Here is a 21,308-nt window from a genome sequence, read left to right as displayed (position 1 = left end):
GAAGATGGATCTGACCTCCGTCCAAACCTCCGGCTTTCACGACAGTCCATCATGTCCCTCATCGCTGCTCAATAAGTCAGCCGTTCACTTAGTTCATGTTAAACAAGTGCAATTTAACCACAATGAACAACGTTTTTCCCTGAGGTACTTGCACTTGAAAAGAGCCGCGTCGCCGCCTTCCACCATTTTCGAATATGATGCCTCCTCTCCTGTGGCCTCATGGGATAGTAAAGTGTCCATCGTATGCATGCTACGGAATTCGGGCGGAAGTAGTAGGTCATCCGGGTACTTCTCGCCTACTGTTTTTCGAATACTATGAATTCGGACATACTACTCGCCTCGCATACTGTTTTTCGCCTCCTATATAGTATGGAAGTATGCGATTTCGGACGCAGCTTATGTCTTTAAAAGTGCAGTGCACTAATGTGTTGGTCAAATACAAAGTAGTAGCTCAGCACTGCCCCTTGGCGTTTATTATTTAAATCTCTGCATTAAACATTATTTATAAGAGGTAAAGTGCATGACTACATGCAAAACATAAATAAATAATTAAACAAATAATTACATAAATAAAAGGCTGAAACAGAGTAATTTATCTTAGTTGTAATGCATCAAAAAGTTAGCTGTTTATAGGAACTCACTGCAAATGAAGGCTGAATTGCTGGGCTGAGACGTCAGTTTAATTTTCGAGGAAATAAGATGGAATACACATTCATACTCTCCTTCAAGCACTGGGGCATACTGTGTGATAGACTCAGGGTAGCCTGGTTTGGTGTATGTTTGACTCAAATAAGTGCCATCCCTTCTAAACTCTAAGTATCCCTAAACAAGAAGGAAGACTGTTGAGAGGACACCTGCTGTGTATGTACTAGAAAGATCATTTGCAACGTAATTACAAACAATTCAGTACAAGTGTGAATGGGGTGATTTACATAGTCATTTGATTTTAAATAAACTGAGCCGATGGAGCAGGAGATTTTCACATTTTGTTTGTCCTTGACATACAGTTTGGAGGCACCATACGTATCCACAGACAGTTTAGGACGGGGTGATGCATCTGGCAAAGAGCAGAGTGAAAGGAACCCCCAACCCCCCCACCCCCCACTAATATTGCCTGTATAGCTGGCTACCAAGTAAACAAATCATTGTTAATTAAAATACAGTAGGTCATTTCATGGGGTCTTTAAAACATTTGTCATTGCAATAATTTTGTACAATTAATCTCAAACTGTCTGACCTGTTTCTTTTGAAACACAAAAGAAGATATTTTGAAAAAGAAAAAGAAAAGTTGATGGTCCCCATTTACCTCCATGGTATTTTTTTTTTCCCATACTGTAGAAGTCAATGGGGACCATCAACTGTTTGGCTACCCATATTCTTCAAAATATCTTCTTTTGTGATCAACAGAAAAAAGAAACTCATACAGGTTTGGAATAACCTGAGGGTGAGTAAATGACAGAATTTTCATTTTTGGGTGAACTATTAAGCAAAGATGCATTAAATTGGTTGAAAGTGACAGTAAAGACATGTATAATGTTACAAAATATTTATATTTCAAATAAATGCTGTTCTTTTGAGCTTTCTATTTAGCAAAGAATACTGAAAAAATGCATCATGGTTTCCATATACAAAGGTGTGCAACATTGATAATAATAAGAAACGTGTCTTGAGCACTAAATCAGCCTATTAGAATGATTTCTGAAGGATTATGTGACACTGAAGATTGGAGTAATGGCTGCTGAATTAAAAATTCAGCTTTGCAATAACAGGAGTAAATTACATTTTAAAATATATACAAATACAAAGCAGTTATTATAAATAATAATCTTTCAAAATATTTAAAAATCATACCAAACCCCAACGATAACATTGCAGGACAAGAAGCTTAGTCAACATGTTACTGCAGGCACGATGAGCTTATTATTATGCATATTATTACACATCTGATTTAATGATCATTCATGTTTTTACACTACACAATATATATACTTTTCTAGAAGAATCCCAACAACCTAGAAATCTTTAGTTAATATATTTTTAGGAATAGGACAGGTTAGTGAGAATACTTCTGTAAACAATAGATAAATGTAACATTACATGACCTGACTGAAAAAAAACTGCACTTCCTCCCTCGTACTACTACCTCATACTAGTTGTTACGTATCCGGTCCATGAACTTCCGTCTGCTAGCCATCCCCTCTGGATATTGTTAGCCGCTTATCGACCACGCCCGTTTTGGATTACTCTTCTGTCTTGCCCTCATTATACCTGTTTGCCATTGTTCGACCCTGCCTGTGTTTCTGACCTCTTCTGTTTTAATAAAGCTCGCACATGGATCCGCACGTCTCACGTCTCGTCAGCCCCGTTACACTAGTAGGTGAATGATTCTGAATGATTACCCTGAGATGCTGTGTTTCTCACACCCATTATCCAGCACACCACAGCTAGCGCTATGAAGAAAGAGTGATTGCAATGTACTGTGAAAAACAGGATTTTCCCAAATTACAGTATATGAAATGTGCATGTTGCAATATTTTATAGATGGGAAACAAACAACATGTAAGATGCAAAACTCAGATAATGTACTAAAACAATATAGTTATATTTATATTTTACAGAGTTAGTTTTTAGGCCTACTGTTTGCAAATACATTTATACTTTATAAATATTCATTATTGTGAATCAAACTAACTCAAGATTTAGAAAAGTAATGTTTTCTACATTTCTACACTGGCCAAATTGACCTGTCTGAATCTGACCAGTCCTCCTCACTCAAACACAAATATGACTAGCTCGAGCATGGGGACTTATCGTGATATGTGTAGAAACAATAATAGTGTTATAAATACATTGTAATTGTTTTGTTTTTTTTGCATTGTGAAGATTGGTTGAGAATAAAGTAAGTTCTTTGGGTAACACTGATTCACCTTCTAATTTATACTGTTAGTTGCTATTTATTGTAAATTTAATTAACTGAAAAAAAAAGTTCATTTGAATTTAGAGTTGCATGTTCTTGCAATTGGCCACATTTAACATCTACATGAAATGTTTCTTCATTGCACAATATACTCCAATGAGTTTAAAAACATCAGGAAAATGAAATAAACACTTACCTCCTATATTGGGGAGAATCATCTTGAAAAGTAACACCAAATGAAACTGTGACATGACAAGAATGCAAACTGCTTAAATCCACAACAAAGCAGAGCTGAAATTCAGAACTGGTGAAACATTAACTAACAGGAAGTTCATTGACCCCAAAAAAGGATGTGACTTTTTTTTGTCCACTATATTGTGTGTAAACAATTTAAATGTATTTTTAAATAAAGTTTTTTTTTTATCTTTAAATTTTAGTATTTAAATTTATTACACTATACAGTATATATATATATATATATATATATATCATTTTCTAGTTGTTTCTAGTTTTCTAGTTGAATTGGCCATAATTTACATTGGTACCTCTGTCCATGCATTAGAATTTTCAAAGAAACATCTCACCATTTTTCTTTTAAATTTCTAATGCATGAATTCATTAATTCTAAATTGTTATGTTGTCTCTTATTTCAAATGTAGTCCTTTTGTTCTGTAATATTGGGTGCACAGAATCTCTCTCCCCTTGCTGATGCAGATCGTATCACTACAAAAGTGATTCCAGGGCATGTCCTTTAGAAGCCATGACTCATGATCCCAGACTTAGCCAGAGGCCTCTGCTGGACCTGAGTGACCCGGCTAGATCTCTAATCCTGCATGGCTTTACTGCTGCTCTCCACATGGCTGTGTTGCATAACTGTAAGAGAGCAGATTACTGACTGTTCAGCCTCGCGTCTGTCCCTGCAGTGCTGTCAGAGATGATACACAGGTGGGAGAGAGGGTGAGAGAAAGCCAATAAGACCATCTTTGTGTACTACAGCATACTTACAGTATCTTACAATGGATCATACAGTACATATTTACAAACATAATACATGATCAAGTCAGTCGTGATAACATTTTGTTAGCTTTTGCACTGCACAAAATACTACAACACACTCTCAGAAAAAAGATACAAAACTGTCACTGGGGCAGTACCCTTTCAAAAGGTACTAATATGTAGATTTTAGTTACTAATATGCACTACAAAGTACCTTTAAGTCAGTGGTTCTCCTCTCCAGTTCTGGGGACCCACTGCTCTGCACATTTTGTATGTCTTCCTTATTTAACACTCCTGATTCAGATAATCAGATCATTAGTAGAAACTCCATCAAATGAACTGAGTGTGTCAGTTAAGAGACACATACAAAGGATCTCCTCAGAACCGGATTTGAGAACAACTGCTTTTAAGTTACTAATATGTGCCATTTAGAGGTAAATAAGGTACAAGGATCGTACCTACCCCAATGAGAGCTTTGTACTTTTTTTTTCTGAGAGTGCAGCTGCTGCTAAAAAATTGTTCATTTTATTAGCAGGTGAACAGGGTATATGTTGTCACCTGACCAAAACCGGAGACAGGTCTCATCGTATATACTTGTTGAGAAAGTGTTAACAGCGGTATGAACTGATGGCGATTTCTATGGACTTTTAAGGTAACCTAGCTAGTTGTTTTTATTGTTGTTGTTTATTACATTTTAATATCCAAATGTTAGTCAGAAGAAGAAAAATAAAAACTTTTAGATATCATTCTGCATATGTGATGGACATTGTGTTATGATTGGTATCTCCTCTGAAGGCATCTTGAGTAAAACAGCTCCATATTTAATGAAGCACATACAAAAACCTTGAACTGTAAGCGACGCAACCTTTTTTACAGAATACAGAAGTTTGTTGCACATAATCCTAATTTCGACAACTGTCTGCTGTGGGATACAATAGTCTTGCAAATAAACTGTGGTTAAATTATTATTATTATTATTTTTTTTATTTATGTCAGTGATGGACTATAAATAATCAGTTAGTTAAATATGAACTGTAATATTTTTGGTTAAGCACAATTCAGCTCTGATGATGTCGGTGATTATTTAGATGCAGCATTCATTCAGGAATTATTCTACATGCAAGTCATCCAATCAGAGACCTTAAAATGTTTGCTTAAGCCTATAAGACTGACTGAAATGATCATTAGGAATCATCAGTAGGAAGTGATTTTTGTGAGACAGGAATGCACCACTGAGGTTTCAAAATGCGCTTCCACTTTTCTCTTCACTGCATTGCTTCACCGATTCTGTCATCAAGCATTTCCTCACACATAATTACACTGAGGGCATCTACAACCTTATTGAGAGTTTTAAAGAGTTTTAAAGAGCCCATCTTAATCATCACGCTTTTTCCTTTTTCCTTTATCCTTGTCTTTGCTTTTCATCTCCTTTTCCTTCTCTTCCTTTTCCTTCAACGCTTTCTTCTCTTTCTTCTTCTCATCCTTAGCCTCCTTATACTTCCACTTTGGAGGCTCCAGGTAACCTTTCTGCTTTTTATTCTTCTTCTCCTTTTTTGGAGTGGGCTCAGAGGATTTGGTAACTTTGATTACTGACGGATCGGAGAGGAATATTCTTGGTTGAAAGCCACACTTTTTGACCAACGATGTAAACGGGAGGTTTCGACCGGTGGCGATCGGCCTGAACCTTGGTGCGCGCCCCCACCTGGAGGAGGGTCACCGTGGCCTTGCTCCAGGTGCGTCTGCACCTCTGGATGAATACCACCTCTGACGCGTCAACCTCCACCACAAACTGCCTGGAAGGATCAGGGGCTATGAGGATGGGAGCTGAAAAGAAGCAGCCTCTTAGTTTGGAAAATGCAGCTTCTGCTGCACTAGACCACCTGAACGCAGTCTTGGTGGAGGTTAAGGCCGTCAAAGGTGCAGCTAGCTGGCTGAAATTGCGAATAAAACGCCGGTAGAAATTGGCAAAGCCCAGAAACCTCTGCAGGGCCTTGCGGGAATCTGGAGTTGGCCAATTCACCACAGCCTGAACCTTCTCGGAATCCATGCGCACCCCCTCGGCCGAGATGATGTATCCCAAAAAAGGAACAGACTGTGCATGGAAAACGCATTTCTCCGCCTTGACGAAAAGCCCATTCTCTAACAGCCTCTGAAGCACTCGTCTGACGTGCTGAACATGTTCCTGGAGAGAACGAGAAAATATCAGTATGTCATCCAGGTAAACATAAATGAACTGATCTAGCATATCTCTCAGAACATCGTTAACGAGTGCCTGGAAAACCGCGGGAGCATTGGAAAGGCCAAAGGGAAGAACAAGATATTCAAAGTGCCCCCTGGGGGTATTAAAAGCGGTTTTCCATTCATCCCCCTCTCTCATGCGAACCAAATGATAAGCGTTGCGGAGATCTAATTTCGTGAAAAATGACGCCCCCTGCAGACGCTCGAAAGCCGACGACATCAACGGTAAAGGGTAAGTATTCTTCACCGTGATGTCGTTTAAGCCCCGATAATCAATACAGGGACGAAGAGAGCCGTCCTTCTTTTTCACGAAAAAACCCCCCGCACCGGCTGGAGATGAAGAGGAGCGGATGATCTTGGCTGCTAAAGAATCAGAAATATATTTCTCCATGGCCTCCCTCTCCGGCGTGGAAAGTGAATATAATTTGCCCTTAGGCGGAGACGTACCTGGCAATAAGTCTATAGCACAGTCATAGGGACGATGAGGAGGTAGAGAAGCAGCCCGAGACTTACTGAACACTCCCTTCAGATCAAGGTACTCACGTGGCACGTTAGACAGGTCCGAGTGATCCTCCTGAAACACAGAACAGAAAACGGGAGAACACGCAGACAACAAACAGGTGGCATGACAATATTCGCTCCAGCCCAGGACAGTATTGCTACCCCAATTGATATGAGGGTTATGGAGAACCAGCCAGGGATGACCCAACACTAACGGAGCAGTGGGCGTGTCAGTGAGGAGAAAGTGAATGTCCTCAGTGTGTTGACCCGAAGTGATGAGTCTTAAGGGTGCAGTGGCGTGAGTGACGGAGGGTAAGGCCTGGCCGTTGAGTGCAAGCATAGAGATGGGCTGTGAAAGCTCCACCACAGGTATCTGAAGGGACCGAGCGAAAGCAATGTCTAAAAAATTCCCCTCTGCTCCAGAGTCCACTAAAGCCTCACAGTCATGATTAAAAGACCGAATTACCAGCCTCACAGAAAGATGAGTGCTCACACTAGAGGATTTGTGTCCTTTGATGGCACCCGTCAGTAACCTCCTACCTACTGGCGGGCGTTGTCTTTTACAGGACACTGTGCTGCGATGTGTCCGGTGGCGCCACAGTATAAACACAATCCCTCTCTCTTACGTCTCTGCTTCTCCAGTTGTGAGAGTAGGGACCTTCCCACCTGCATGGGCTCGGGCTCTGGAAGAGAGAAAACAGTTTTACTGGTGAGTGAAGGCAATTGAGTCTGTGAAGAGAACGGCGTCTGCCCGCAGCAGCATGATCAAAAACCTTCCGTAGCTCCTCGGAGAATGCCTGAAAAGACGAGCAACAAGGCAGTCTCCGATCCCACACGGTGGTTCCCCAGTTAGCCGTTCGTCCCGAGAGCAACGTTATGACAAACGCCACTTTAGCCTCTTCGGTGGGAAACGAAGATGGTTGGAGGGAAATGTAGAGTGAACATTTGGCCAAGTCCTATAAAAGGAATTGCTAATGAGTTGCAGCTGGCGCGCTCTGATAGAGCGCCAGCTGCAACCACTAACGAATGACGTAACACACATACACCCACATGACAAGACGCAAAAGGACCGCACGGACCCATGAACCGTGACACTTTGATCTGTGGGATACAACCAGAGGGGAAGACACTGTTGCGCCTTGACGCTACGCTACGAGGAATGAATGTGCGCATTCCAGACTGAGCAATAGACAGCACACTGCCTCGTCTCTCTGTACTGGCACAGCAGGACAAAGAGACAGACTCAGCTGAGTGGACAGATGGAGAAATGGAGGAGATGGAGCTGTTTCGATGGCACAGTGAACTCTCCTCCAGTTGCTTCTGTGAGTGCTTCTGCATCAGCTCAGCCACAGCAAGCCGACGTTTACCCATCTGCGGAGGGCTGCTTGGGCACAGCGGTCGTGTGGCCGTGGCTATGAATGGGCTGCGTAAGCTGGTGGTCATTCGCACCATGTGATCCATGACACCATTGGCCTGCGGGTCACGTGGGAAACTGAAACCAAAAGTACTCTTGAGATGATGAGTCAGCTTCTGGCTGGCACTCTTATTGGCTGTTGCTTTGCTGACCAGCACCTTAAGGTTGGGCCACTCTGGGACGTAGGTGTCACAGAACTGTTCAGCTGTGGGATGAAGCGCAAGGTGGCGCAGACGATTCAGTGTGTCAAAGCGACCTGTTTTCAGTGCCCAGTCACGTGCACATTTACCACGGTTGGAGTCTACAGCATTTACATCAGCCCCTAAGACAGAAAAATATAGAAAATATCAGAGGGATGCTGGAGGAGTTATAGTTTAAAAAAGAATGCTGTGTCAGAAATCACTAGTCATGTTGTGCCTTCCACAGATCCTTTGCTTTAATTACTTAATTAATTAAACTTTGGATGCTAAACTAGTGAACTGGGTCAGTGCCAGCTACGCCATTTGTGATTGGTTATGTGGATCATTTGGTAACTTCTTGTCTCTCTATAGTGATGTGATGAATACAAACAATGCCAACATTCTGAAGGATCATTTTCAGCACATCAGCATGTGTGTGTTCAACAACTAACCGTGCATTATGAGAGCTGCCACCACATCATTCCTTCCCTGTATGGCAGCTTTAATGAGGGCAGTGAATCCTCTGTTGTCTCTGATCTCTGTCTCTGCTCCAGGGAAGTAATTCATGATGTAGTTACATATGGAGATATGACCTGTGTACAGAAAGATTTAAAACATTTTTTTTTACTTTGTATTTTGGAATATATACTAAATAAAGAAATGGGGCAAATTCTTTAAACTGTAAATAGTAACTCAAATTGTATTTAACATGAAGTCATTATCATTCTTTTTGATTCAAATACACCTCAATTCTATTTAAATTGCATCATATTCACAAAAATCACTATTTGGCAGGAGTACTATTATTGCCAGCAGAATCCAGGCAGTAGTTCATCTAATTTCCATCAAAACTTTCCAAAAAAACATCAATTGACATCACACATGCAGCAACTGACCAGCTTGAGCTGCGACCATTAGAGCAGTGTTGCCGTCATTGTCTTGGTGGTTAATATCCAGATGCGGACAGCCGTGCAACTCATTGGAACAATTGGAAGAAAGCCTTTATATGCAGCCACCATCAGTCCATTCTATATGAGAGAATCATGGTGTGTTACAAAGAGCTCTATCAATATATTCCTTTAACAGGTAAAAAGGTAAAGAGACATAAATATATGTACTGTAATACATGGACACTTCACATCAACAGGTAACAATTTCATAATCAACCAAACCATAATAACCCTGCAGCACTAATAAAATAATGTGAAACTCTTCTGAGTGGTTAAATAATAAATAAATAAATAAATAAGGTTGTTCAGTATGTGGTGCTAAAACTTGTAATTAGCATTTTCGAGGCACTGGTTTCCTCAGGAATGAGTACAATAAGGTCTGTTAACATCATTGTTTGCTAATAACTGGAGTCACTTAATCATGCAGATTTATGCTACAAGCTTTTGTAAAATTGTACAGTAAGAAAGTTATTTCCCTTAACCAGGAAATTAACGTTCTTAGAATTGACAAGACAGTTGACCCTGAGAGGTCAAGTAAATATCTACAGCGGATCTAAAATATTCATAATTAATTATAACTAGTTATGATTAATTATTCATATTTCCCATGAGCTGATTCGTTACATTACTTAAATTGATTTTCTCACGCGTTTAAGTTACAATTGCACGTAGTCATGCCTCAAACATGAATTTCGGAAGTGTCGTCAACAAGTTGCTACATAAGGATTATGTAGTTCCATTTGTCAAACATACACACAACCTTATTGCAGTTGTAGTTCAAATTTAGGGTGACAATGTATGTTATAGAACTAAACAAGAACCTCAGACCTAATTAAACTTATCCAGTGAAAAGCATTTGAATTTCTCAAAGGAAACCCAAATAGCGATCCAGGTTGACCTAGAAATTTATATTAAACAAAAACGTAAAAGTTAATTAAAATTCACGTTAAATTCATGTTAATAATAGGCATGCTAATAAGCAATTAGTTAGTGTGAATTCGTCCCTATACTACTTATTTTTATTGCATTACTGATTTTTCTGCTCTGTGATTAGTCATTCTGTCTCATGCTCTCTAATACTAATCTGTCTTACCCTGCCATTAATGTCAACTTCCATGACCTCATCATAGGTCACACCTCGTTCCAACACGCTCTTCAGTGCCTCTGGGTCATTTTGGACACAAGCCTCATATAGTGTGTTGGCAGTTCCCTTTGTCCTTTCCTCTTGTTCGTAATCGGGGAGAACAGAATCATCAGAGAGCAAGCTTCCAGAGTCTGACTCTTCTTCCAACAATGAGATTTCATCCTCATCCGGGCCTGACCCAAGGTTTGGGTCCTTAAAGGCAGAGCTTTGAACTGCTGCCATGTCTGCAAAGTTCAATCTTGCCTACACCATCTTTGCTGGCATTTGAGGAAAGTGTTCCAACATGGTTGTAGTGGGTCAGCACCCTGAGATGAAGGAATGCACTCCAAGAGTTTATGGCCCCTGTCTTGATGTAAAAATACCAAAGGATATAAACCACAACGCTCTCTAACCAAGTGAAAGAAACTTCCATCCAATCCATCTATCTATCCATCCATCCATAAATACATGAAATAAAAATAATGCACTGTCTGTGATGACAACCATTACTGTTCGATTACTTCAAAAACTTCTGATGCAAGAAAACTGGGAGTTTTCATAGCTCCGGATTTAGCCTGGGAGCTGTGCTTTAATTGTCAGTGCTAAATCTGGCCAGCTCAGGCTTAAAATACACAGATACCTGTAAAAAGGCTTACATATGGTACACTAAAAACACACATTTCCTCAATTAACTCTACCATTAATACATGTATGTGTTTATACAACAATTTTTTGTGAAACATTTCGTTTAGTTACAAAAGCTGGTATTTCGGTTTCTCAAAACAGCAATAAGTTAAACATTTCTTTAGATGTGCATTTCATAAAAAATCTTGTAAAATACAAAACCAAAGATTACAACAATAAAACAAAAACAGTCTCTTTAATGCTCTCTTAAGATGCTCTTAAATGCTTCCTGAGAGTCTGGCACATACCTTTTAAATTTGATTTATAATAGAGATTGTATAAATATGGAGTATAACTCACCTGTGTTCACACTTCAGAAGAAAAGAGGTGTCTTCAGTAAATGCTGCTATACCTTTAAACATTCACAAGTCATTATCAGAAACCTCAGCTTGCAGAAAATACAACCATCAGTTTCACGTCTTCATAGTGTGTGTTGTAGTATTTGATGTGATCACAGATGGGCATATACATGCTCCGTAACACCTCAGGTCATTAGACTGACTAATGCCTTTCAGGATCAGAAAAGACCCAATATAGGCTTTCAGAGCATAATCACCTTTCACACACACACACACACACACACACACACACACACACTCTATCAAAATTGTTTCCTTTTCTTTTTCTCTGTCTCGTACTGACAAACAAAGGCATTCATACTCTCACTGGCTCACTAGAGTATAAGTATTAAAAAGATTAAGCTTTGTGCTTACATGACCAGTTTAAATGTTTAATTGGTAATTAACACTGTTCATAACAGGACAATCCATCTCCATAAAGCAGTCCTACAGAAATTTGTCTGATTACTGTGGCACAAATAAATACCAATAATCATTATGTATACACCAACGTCAGTAGTACAACAACCTATACATATTTTGTGCATAATAACTGAACATACAGGCTTAAGCATTTTATGCAAAAAAAATTTTTTTTTAAATAAAAATAAAATCACAAGCTAATTTGCATTCATTCTTGCAATTCTGAAGGGACTGATAAAAATCTCTGATAAAACTGATAAAAACTCTTTTATCATCAGGTCTTCACAAACATCCTAAATCCCTAAATTAAGTTCATATTAAGTTAATCCTCCTATATCCCAGCAGCACTTAAGGAAGTGAGTGATCGTTGTTATATAAGCATACAGATGACATGCATATATACTGAATATGTTGCGGATGATTGTTCTAAAACAACGCAAACCACAAATGAATATTTAATACAATTAGAACAGAATTTACACAACTGCAACTGACAGGACTGAGCAATTTAGAATTATATAAAAAAGAAAAGAAAGAGAAAGCATTGTTTTCATTACTATTTTCATATAACTGCACTAAAATACTTTCTGGAGTGTGTGATGAATGTTTTATATCCCTTATCCTTAAACCTAACCCCCAAAGATTTTTATAAAGACATTATTTAGTATGTTTATGGTTTTCCTCATGGGGACAAGGATATATAGATAAATGTCATGTTGGAGACCTTCCACTGACTTCTTGTTGTAATTATAAATGAATTAGACTAACCCTAAGGAAAAACCCTAATTATAAAATCCTGTACCTGTACATACAGTATTTGTAGGATAACATGTCAAGCTCTTTCTCTTTTTTCTCTCGTTGCACACTCTCTCGGAGGACAAGATAAAGCAAAAGTGTGTTGGAGAAGAGGGAGGGAATGGGTGGTGGACAGCAGATGGAGAGAAGATAAGAATGTGTGTCAGTGAGTCAGGAAGAGCTGAATGGGGATTAAGCTGGACAGTACCAGTACAGAAGACACAACAAAACAAGGAGCCAGACATTTCCTTCATTTATCCAGAGACAGAGAAAGAGGAAGATGAAGAGTTTGGCCAAACTTCAGGGAAACACAGAGCAACTGCTGATATATAAAAATAAACAGATTTTTATTAAAAAAAATTAAGCCCATTTTATTTGAACCTTTTTTTTTTTTTACTGTGGTAGAAAAAATATATAATTGAATAACTGCAATGTTAAAAATAATGACATTAATTAAATTGTCATTGTTTTTATATGTCATGGTACATTTTGTGTTGTCTTTAATTTATGCGGATTTACTGTAAATAAACATAAAACCAGTAAAGAGAATTACCATTGGGAATGCAAACATTCAAATACATTAGGTGAATATCTAGGGGAAATTGGTCCTAAAAAACGTTTTTTTTTTTTTCATGCAATATATATTTTTTCTTTTAATTTTGGGGTTAAATGTTTTCTTGAGACTCATAGTGTGTTGTTGGTCTAGTTTGAGGAGGTATGTGTTTTTTCAAGGGCCATATGAATTGCTCATGAAATGCATTGTATTGCATATCGACATGTATTTTATAGCTGCTGTGATAGTAAAACTGGTTACAACTCTGCCCTTTCAGAGCTGGAGGATAACACTAATTTTTATGACCCGTTTCAGATGCAAGAACACACTGAAAGGAGTCTTTTGCTGGAAGACAAACAGGGTTGTTCAAAGAAGGGTACAGAATGGGAAAATGCAGAACAAAGCTGGAACTCAAGACCCAAACACATACCTGAGGGCAAAGGTGAGGGGTCAAAGATACCCTTTCATAATGCTTATGAGCGGTAGGAGAGGTCTTTTTCTCTCTCTTTTTTCTTTTTTACTGAACAGGAATTCTTTGTTACACATACACTCAAAACATGCAAACGCACTCTTTACCTGAGTCCACACCTAGCGCAAGACAAGAAAATAAATGATAATTAATTTACTTTCTGTCAGTTTGCACGTCTGTGAATGTAAGGGGGAGAAAGAGAGAGAGAGAGAAAGTTCCTTAAAGACAAGAAAAAACCCACACATTTTCAATTAAGCCATATCCAAATGTAAAGTTAGTTAGAAGCGCATGTTCAGACAACTGGTGAAAGGCTAGGTGGTGCAATCGTGTTTTAGACCCTATATATCACGCAACGTATCACACATACACACAATATTCATATCATATGTTGAATCTCCTCATTCTGAACAACTTTGCCTCAAGAACCACTGCTGTCAATCAAATTGTTCGTTAAACATTTGATATTATTTGAAAAATCTACTTTTTCGAACTCCTCATAGGCCATTTGTGCAATTTGTTCAAAACTTGGCATGCATCATCTAGAAACACTCATGGCAAAAAGTTATCAAAAGAATTTCGATTGGTGATTCAGGTTCGCAACAGAACGCCAAAACGTTTGAAGTAGCAGTTGCCTTTTACTAAAATGGTTATATCTCTTGATTGCAATGAGATATTTTCACTAAACATGGTACACATGTGTAGAAGCTCAGTCCGAGGTCACAGTAAAAAAAAATTAGCTTTTGGCCACTTGGTGGCACTGTAATAGGAAAAAAAACATGAAAACCACTACATCTACACAACAGTTAGTCTGATTGACTTGAAAATTGGCATGCACTGTCCTTGTCCAAGTTGCCATGATGGTAAAGTGATTGTCCACTTGGTGGCGCTATAACAGGAAAAAACATGAAAATGGCTATAACTACGCAACAGTTAATCCGATTGACTTGAACATTGGCATGCAGTGTCTTGGTCGAAGGTGCCATGAATGTCTATGAGGACCTTCGCGTCTCTCAAAAAACATGGCTGCCATTGGCCTATGAAATTTGAGAACCTGTTAGACCAGGTTAACGGAGGCCGATCAAAACGAAACTTGGTGGGCCTGTTTGGCTCTTGCCTCTAGTGGTCTGTGTGAAGTATGAAAGAAATCAGTCACCGGGTGGCGCTACGTATCACACATAAACAATATTCATAGCATATGTTGAATCTCCTCATTCTCTATAACTTTGCCTTAAGGTCCTAGGTATTTCACTAAACCTCAAAACCACTGCAGTACAATTCTCTAGATTCTCTAGTTTTTTTAGGCCTAGACCCTAACACCATAGATGGCATAAAGGTCTTAATACGCTTGAACCCCGATAAATGCTGCTTGCAGCTTTAATTATTTATGTAACTTTACAATCGATATTGATGACCTTTAGCACAGTATTCTGAATGATGATAATAATGGGGTGCTACTGATTGCCTAACATACTAGCAGTTTAATACTCAAATACGTTAATAAAGACAAAACTCTTTAGCTTATTTACAGATGAAACTGACCTGCACTTGAAGCCCTGACCAGGTCAGTGATGTTGCTACATGTTGCTTCTTCTGGCCGCTTTCTCTCTTTCATCGAGTCGTTCGACGGAAGCGCGGAACAGGTGCAGTGCTGCCAGTCAAGACTAACTGATTTATGATTTATTATCGATTTATTAAAATGAAAAAATCGGAAATTATCACTTTGGTAAATTAAGAAGGCATAAATATAAAATATTAATAATAATAGCCTAACTAAAAAAATTAAAAAAAACAGGGCAGCGGGCCAAATCAGCCGCCAAGCCACCGGGATTTCTCCCGGTCCTCCCGATGGCAAGATGATTGACAGGTCAGTTTTCAGTGACAGGGTGTGTGTAACTATGCGACAGAGCAGTCTGTTAAAGACGCAATTGTATGACGTGATAGTATGTCTCAAAGCTTGAGTACTCTTCTACTACACACTCAAAAGTGTGTATACTTTTTTGTTCACCAAATGAGTACATAATTTAAGGGCGTAGTATAAGTAGGCACATTGGGACCCAGCATTGCTAACTTCCAGGTAGGTGTGTTAAGGCAAGTTGGAGCTAAACTCTGCAGGACACTGGCCCTCCTGGACCGAGTTTGGAGACCCATGATTTATTCTTTTGTTTTGTTTTGTTTTCATGTTCCCTCATAATCTTTACTCAAAAACATTAACTTTCCCTCCCCCTCTAGCAACCTGTCACATTTGAGGTTGGATGGAATCAATCATTTTTTCTTGTTCAAGGAGCTGCTTCACTCGTATAAATGTCACAATACAGAAGAAAAGATTATCAGAATTTCCTTAAATTAAAATTTACACTAAATTGCATTTTTGTAGATAAATTATTTTGTGACCGATTCATATAAATGTTTCATAAAAAAAAAAAACATTAACTTTTGCTTCCATTTTTGACTGCAACACCACACCTTAAAATCCAATTAACTACTGATGCGTATAGAACCAAGTCCCCGCCATACATTTTTTCTTTTTTGAAAATTCGTTACACCTGGATATGCGTCACAATACGTAGGAAAATATCTGACACTGTTTCCATTTCATTGTGACTTTAAGAAACTTGTTTGGAAACAGTCATTAATTTTGTAGTTGTGCAGAAATGACAGTTAACAGTAACTAACAGTCAATCTCCATTTCTTTGAGAGACAGACTTCAGCAAATGTGAAGTGTACACTAGCAGTGGAGAGCACATGAGGAGCCCAAGACATTAACCACATCCCTTCTCTTTCTCTGCCTCCCTCTCTCACACACTGACTGTCAGTACAGTACCAGCTAAAAATAAAGTAGTATCACAGTTTTTACATCTCCTTCCTATCTCATTCTTTTACTCTGACCTTCCTCATTGCCTCCTGAAGGTGAAGAGGCAGTCTACAGAAAGAATATCTTTATGAACCCAGGCATGATGTGATGTGGGTCTATGTGGATAACAGCAGAGGGATTATACAGATGTTGCGTGTAAATTCAGAGCTCTGGATTACCTCTGAACTGAGAGTAGGAGAGTAGGAGTTAACATCGTCACAGTGCCATGCTACAGGGTCGTACAGCAGTGTTTACTCGGCTGGTATGAAGGGGCGTCGTGGCCCAAGGGTGTGTGGCTGTGCATGCTTCTCTCAGAAAGTTTTGGCCAGGTGTGAGTGCTGCTTCAGACAGCAAGGTAAGAGATCCATTAGTTGCTTTGTCACTTTTTACATTTTTCTGAGTGTATTTGCATTTGTCTGGTTTGGTAGGCTTTGCTGTTTTTACAGGATGACTATTCTGAATATGTTCCCATACCTGATTAGACCAAAAGGATTAATTAACAATAAGATCTTAATTCATATTACACATTTTAGAGCTTGAAAACAAGTGTATTAATTATTACCATTGTTCTGTTGCTTCATCATTCGACCTGTAGTTTGAAAAAATGCTGAACCTGGATTGTCTATAGAAATGTATTATTGCTGATGCAATATGTGTGTGTGTGTGTGTGTGTGTGAATGGTTGTTGCAGGATTATGGTTATGTGGCCTTTAGAAACAGCTAATCCATATTCCACACAGAAAAAGTAGAATCCCATTCTCTCTCTCTCAAAATCTTTTTTTCCCTTCATGCCCTTCAAATAGGGCATGTTTCCCCCATTTTGCACATTAAAGCGTTTAAACATGGAAAAAAACAAACCATTTTAAGCTGTATCATCTGCTTATAAGGCAGAATCTCTTCCATGTGCTGCCAGTTATATTTATGTTCCACCTCTCATGACTATGTGGAAAATTCAGCAAACATAACTGCAAGATGAATATTAGTGATGGAGCTGGAAATTCCCTTGCGATATATCAATCATATTACTCTCTGTTTCTCCTAATTCTCTCCTTATTAAATCATTGCACATATGTACTGCTATTCAAAAGTATGGTGTAAGATTTTTATAGATTGATTGATTGATTGATTGATTGATTGAAAAAAACTACTTTTATTCAGCAAGGATATGTATTAAATTGATCAAAAGTGACAGTAAAGACAAAAATATTACATTTCAGAAAAATGCTGTTGTTTAAACTTTTAATTCATCAAAGAATCCTGAATAAAAATCATGATTTACACAAAAATATTAAGCAGCACAGCCATTTTCAAATCTAATTAAGAACATTTTAATTGAAGAAACATTTCTTCAGCACCAAATAAGCATATTGTACAAATGTTCGTCATAGATGTGTCAACTGAATAACTGAGAATTTTTTTCTTTAGCACAGTAAAAATGTTTTAATAAAATAAATAAATGAATAAAAATGTAACAGTGAGAAATGTTTTCTTTAGCACAGTAAATTGTTTTAATTAAAAAAATAAAAAAATAAAAATGCAACTGTAAAAAACTGTTAATTAGGAAAAATATCAATACTATGAATATTACTGTAAAGTACTTCAAACTATGTTTTTTACTTTATAATTTATGATGAACATGTATAATATTTTAATAGAACAAAGATAAACTTTAATGGAAAAATAACATTCAAATTATAAATGAATAATACAAAAATAATAATAATAAATGAAGAAGCATGAAATTTTTTTTTATGGCTGTCCAGTGGTAATTTCGAAATAAAGGTCACTTCTCATTAACTTTAAGTCTTCTATTGCACTCCCTGTTTTGTCGTTATAGTTGTCAGTACGTCATCCAATCATTAGTTAAATGTTGCCAGCTGCCATTTTTTCTTCACCGTAAATATAAATGCTATTTTTTCTTGTGTTAAGCACCAGGTTTTTTCTTTTTTTAAATGTTTTAAAGATCTTCTTCTACATTCCCTTTCTCTCTCTCTCTCTCTCTCTCTCTCTCTCTCTCTCTCACTCTCTCACTCTAGAGTCATACACATTGACAGGGCTCAGCGATGCCTCTTTGCCTCCTGATATACCTTCAACCTCCGTCTCCACTGATGACCTCTTCTATCTCCTCTCTCTCTCTCTCTCTCTCTCTCTCTCTCTCTCTCTCTCTCACTCTCTCACTCTAGAGTCATACACATTGACAGGGCTCAGCGATGCCTCTTTGCCTCCTGATATACCTTCAACCTCCGTCTCCACTGATGACCTCTCTCCAATCTCACCCGGCAACCATCAGCCTCTTTCCACTAGACAACCATCTACTACACCACAGCGCTCCATCAAGGCCCTCAAGAGATGGTTGAGCAGCCCAGTTCGAAAGCTTAGTCTGGGCAGATCTGGCAAGGGTCAAAGCTCAAAGGTCATTCAGAGCCCAGAAGGGTCAGCCTATATGTTTCTCCCTCTCTCATCTACTCAAGGCCCATTGAGCCCAACGGAGTCCAAAAAACTGCCCCGCTCCTACAGATCTCTGGTATGGACATCATTTACACTATAGCATTCAAAAGTTAGAAGTCAGTAAGATTTTTTTAAGAAGAAATTAATACTTTTATTCAGCAAGTATGCTTTAAATTGATCAAAAATTACAGCACAGGCTTTTGAATTGTTACAAAATCCTCAAAGGATCCTGAAAAAAGTATCACCGTTTCTACAAAAATATGAAGCAGTTTTTAAATGTATCACATATATCACAATATTACTGTTTTTAACAAACAAATGCAGCCTTGGTGTTTTTTCTTTCAAAAACATAAAAAAAATCTTACCAATCCAAAACTTTTGAATGCTAATGTTTGTCACAGAGAAACGGAATCCTCTGTGTTATTTTTATATATTACACTAAAACTGTACACACTTTCTCTTTCTGTGGAATTCAGGACTGTGCTGAACTTTCAGGGCCAGCATCTCCTGACAGTCCCTATTACCCAAGATACCTAAATTATCTCCTGCAGGTAATACACAACACTGGACCGTACTGAAATTTTTTATACATAATTGCAGATTTGTGCTTGTGACATCTAATGAGTCCAATTTCAGAGGCATCAGTTTTGCGATGTGCATTCTGGGGAGAGAGTTCCCGACTTGACTGACGAGACACATGTACAGTCGCAGAGCCCAGAGGATGATGAGCAGGAGAGAAGAACTGCTTTTGAGAAAAGCATGTTGGTATTTGATTGATAGTGACCCAAACCCATGGTTTCTGGAAAACGATATTGTTTATAATCCTTCTCCAAATCTGGTATACCTTATGTCTCATAGATATGTGCTGACAGAGCTGGTAGAAACAGAGAAGCTGTATGTGGAAGATCTGGGGCTTGTAGTGGAGGTAACATATAAATGCATTCAGTCAGTAGATCTTACTCATTCATTCTTTTTAACTCTCATGTTCTCCCTTCTCCAGGGTTATATGGCTACAATGAAAAGTGTTGGGGTGCCCGAGTATTTGGTGGGAAAGGATAAAATTGTGTTTGGGAACATTCATCAGATCTATGACTGGCACAAAGAGTAGGTCACCTATTGATAGGATCTGTGCCCATTGAGATGTGTAAACCTGACCTTCTTACAGCTGCTGCCTTTATTTTTCTTTTGTCTCAGCTATTTTCTTGGGGAGTTGGAGAAATGTGTGTGGGAACCTGACCTGCTGGCACAACTGTTTATCAAACATGTAAGTCTATGTTTTATTTCCTTCTTGCAAGTTAAATTGCTGGTGATATAGTCAACATTTAATGCAGTAATCCATCTTACATAAATTGAAATGTATGTTAAGGAATTAATATCTCAGTGTGTTTTCCAGGAGAAGCGGCTCAACATGTATGTGGTTTACTGTCAGAACAAGCCAAAGTCAGAGCACATCGTCTCAGAGTACATTGAAACCTATTTTGAGGTAATTTATATTGAAATGAGGTCAAATCAGAATATAATTATAAGGCAGTGTTTACTCTTTGGTGTTTGAGGTCAAGGTCTATGCCTGTCCTGTGCTCTTTCTGCATGTAGGAGCTGAGACAACAGCTGGGTCACAGACTGCAGCTAGATGACCTGCTCATCAAACCTGTTCAGAGAATCATGAAATATCAGCTGCTGCTGAAGGTGTGTTTGTGTGAGCTTGTCGACAAGTACATAGTCTTTTAAAATAGCTACTTCTTCTAATTGTGCATGATTAAAAAAAAAAATAGTTGGACTCCAAAGGGGGAGCTTCAACTACCTGGGTGTTACTTATTCAGATGTTACAGAAAAATGTGAAAAATTGTTTATCAGCTTAAAATTCTTCAAATAGACTACTGTTTGAAACTTTGGGGGTCCATAATATTTTTAAAGTTTTTGAAAGAAGTATCTTATGCTAACCAAGGCAGAAAGTTAAAATATTCTAATAATTTAAAATAACTGTTATCTATTTTAATGTATTTTAAAACGTAATTTATTCCTGTGATGGCAAAGCTGAAATTCAGCAGTCATTACTCCAGTCTTTAGTGTCACATTATCTTCAGATATTATTCTAAAATGCTGATTTGGTGCTCAAGTAACATTTCTTATTATTATCAGTGTTAAAAACTTTGATACATTTTTTTTTTTCAGAATTCTCTGATGAGTCTCTAATGAGCAAGTTAAAAAGAACAGCATTTATTTCAAATAAATATTTTGTTACATTAAATTAGCATTATATTGTTATGTCCTTACTGTTACTTTTGATCAATTTAATACATCTTTGCTGAAAAAGTATTAATTTCTTAAAAAAAAAAAAATAAGTCTTACGGACCCCACACTTTAGAATGGTAGAGCAACATGTAACAATTGTGAAAAGTTTTAAAGGGGTCATATGATGCTGCTAAAAAG

At 38.1% G+C, this 21,308-nt stretch overlaps 1 protein-coding gene and 1 pseudogene across 1 annotated transcript in view; one reads left to right on the top strand and one right to left on the bottom strand.

Annotated features, from left to right (window-relative positions):
- Positions 1–4,994: 4,994 nt before the first annotated feature.
- LOC107733598 (ankyrin repeat domain-containing protein 33B-like) lies at positions 4,995–11,348 on the bottom strand (annotated as a pseudogene).
- Positions 11,349–18,627: 7,279 nt separating this feature from the next.
- Positions 18,628–21,308, top strand: part of LOC107733583 (rho guanine nucleotide exchange factor 25-like) — a gene marked incomplete at its 5' end in the record, with an annotated part of 5,083 nt that continues 2,402 nt past the window's right edge. Inside the window, 8 exons of the mRNA XM_016545260.1 lie at positions 18,628–18,954; positions 19,355–19,429; positions 19,515–19,639; positions 19,737–19,803; positions 19,879–19,982; positions 20,073–20,142; positions 20,272–20,361; positions 20,472–20,564. Of these exons, the coding sequence (XP_016400746.1) occupies positions 18,628–18,954; positions 19,355–19,429; positions 19,515–19,639; positions 19,737–19,803; positions 19,879–19,982; positions 20,073–20,142; positions 20,272–20,361; positions 20,472–20,564 (951 nt within the window). The remainder of the gene's footprint in view (positions 18,955–19,354; positions 19,430–19,514; positions 19,640–19,736; positions 19,804–19,878; positions 19,983–20,072; positions 20,143–20,271; positions 20,362–20,471; positions 20,565–21,308) is intronic.

The sequence above is a fragment of the Sinocyclocheilus rhinocerous genome, unplaced genomic scaffold, assembly GCF_001515625.1.
Source record: "Sinocyclocheilus rhinocerous isolate Xijiao unplaced genomic scaffold, SAMN03320098_v1.1 scaffold4023, whole genome shotgun sequence".
In the NCBI taxonomy this organism is placed as follows: domain Eukaryota; kingdom Metazoa; phylum Chordata; class Actinopteri; order Cypriniformes; family Cyprinidae; genus Sinocyclocheilus; species Sinocyclocheilus rhinocerous.
This window is presented reverse-complemented; position numbering and strand designations above follow the sequence as displayed.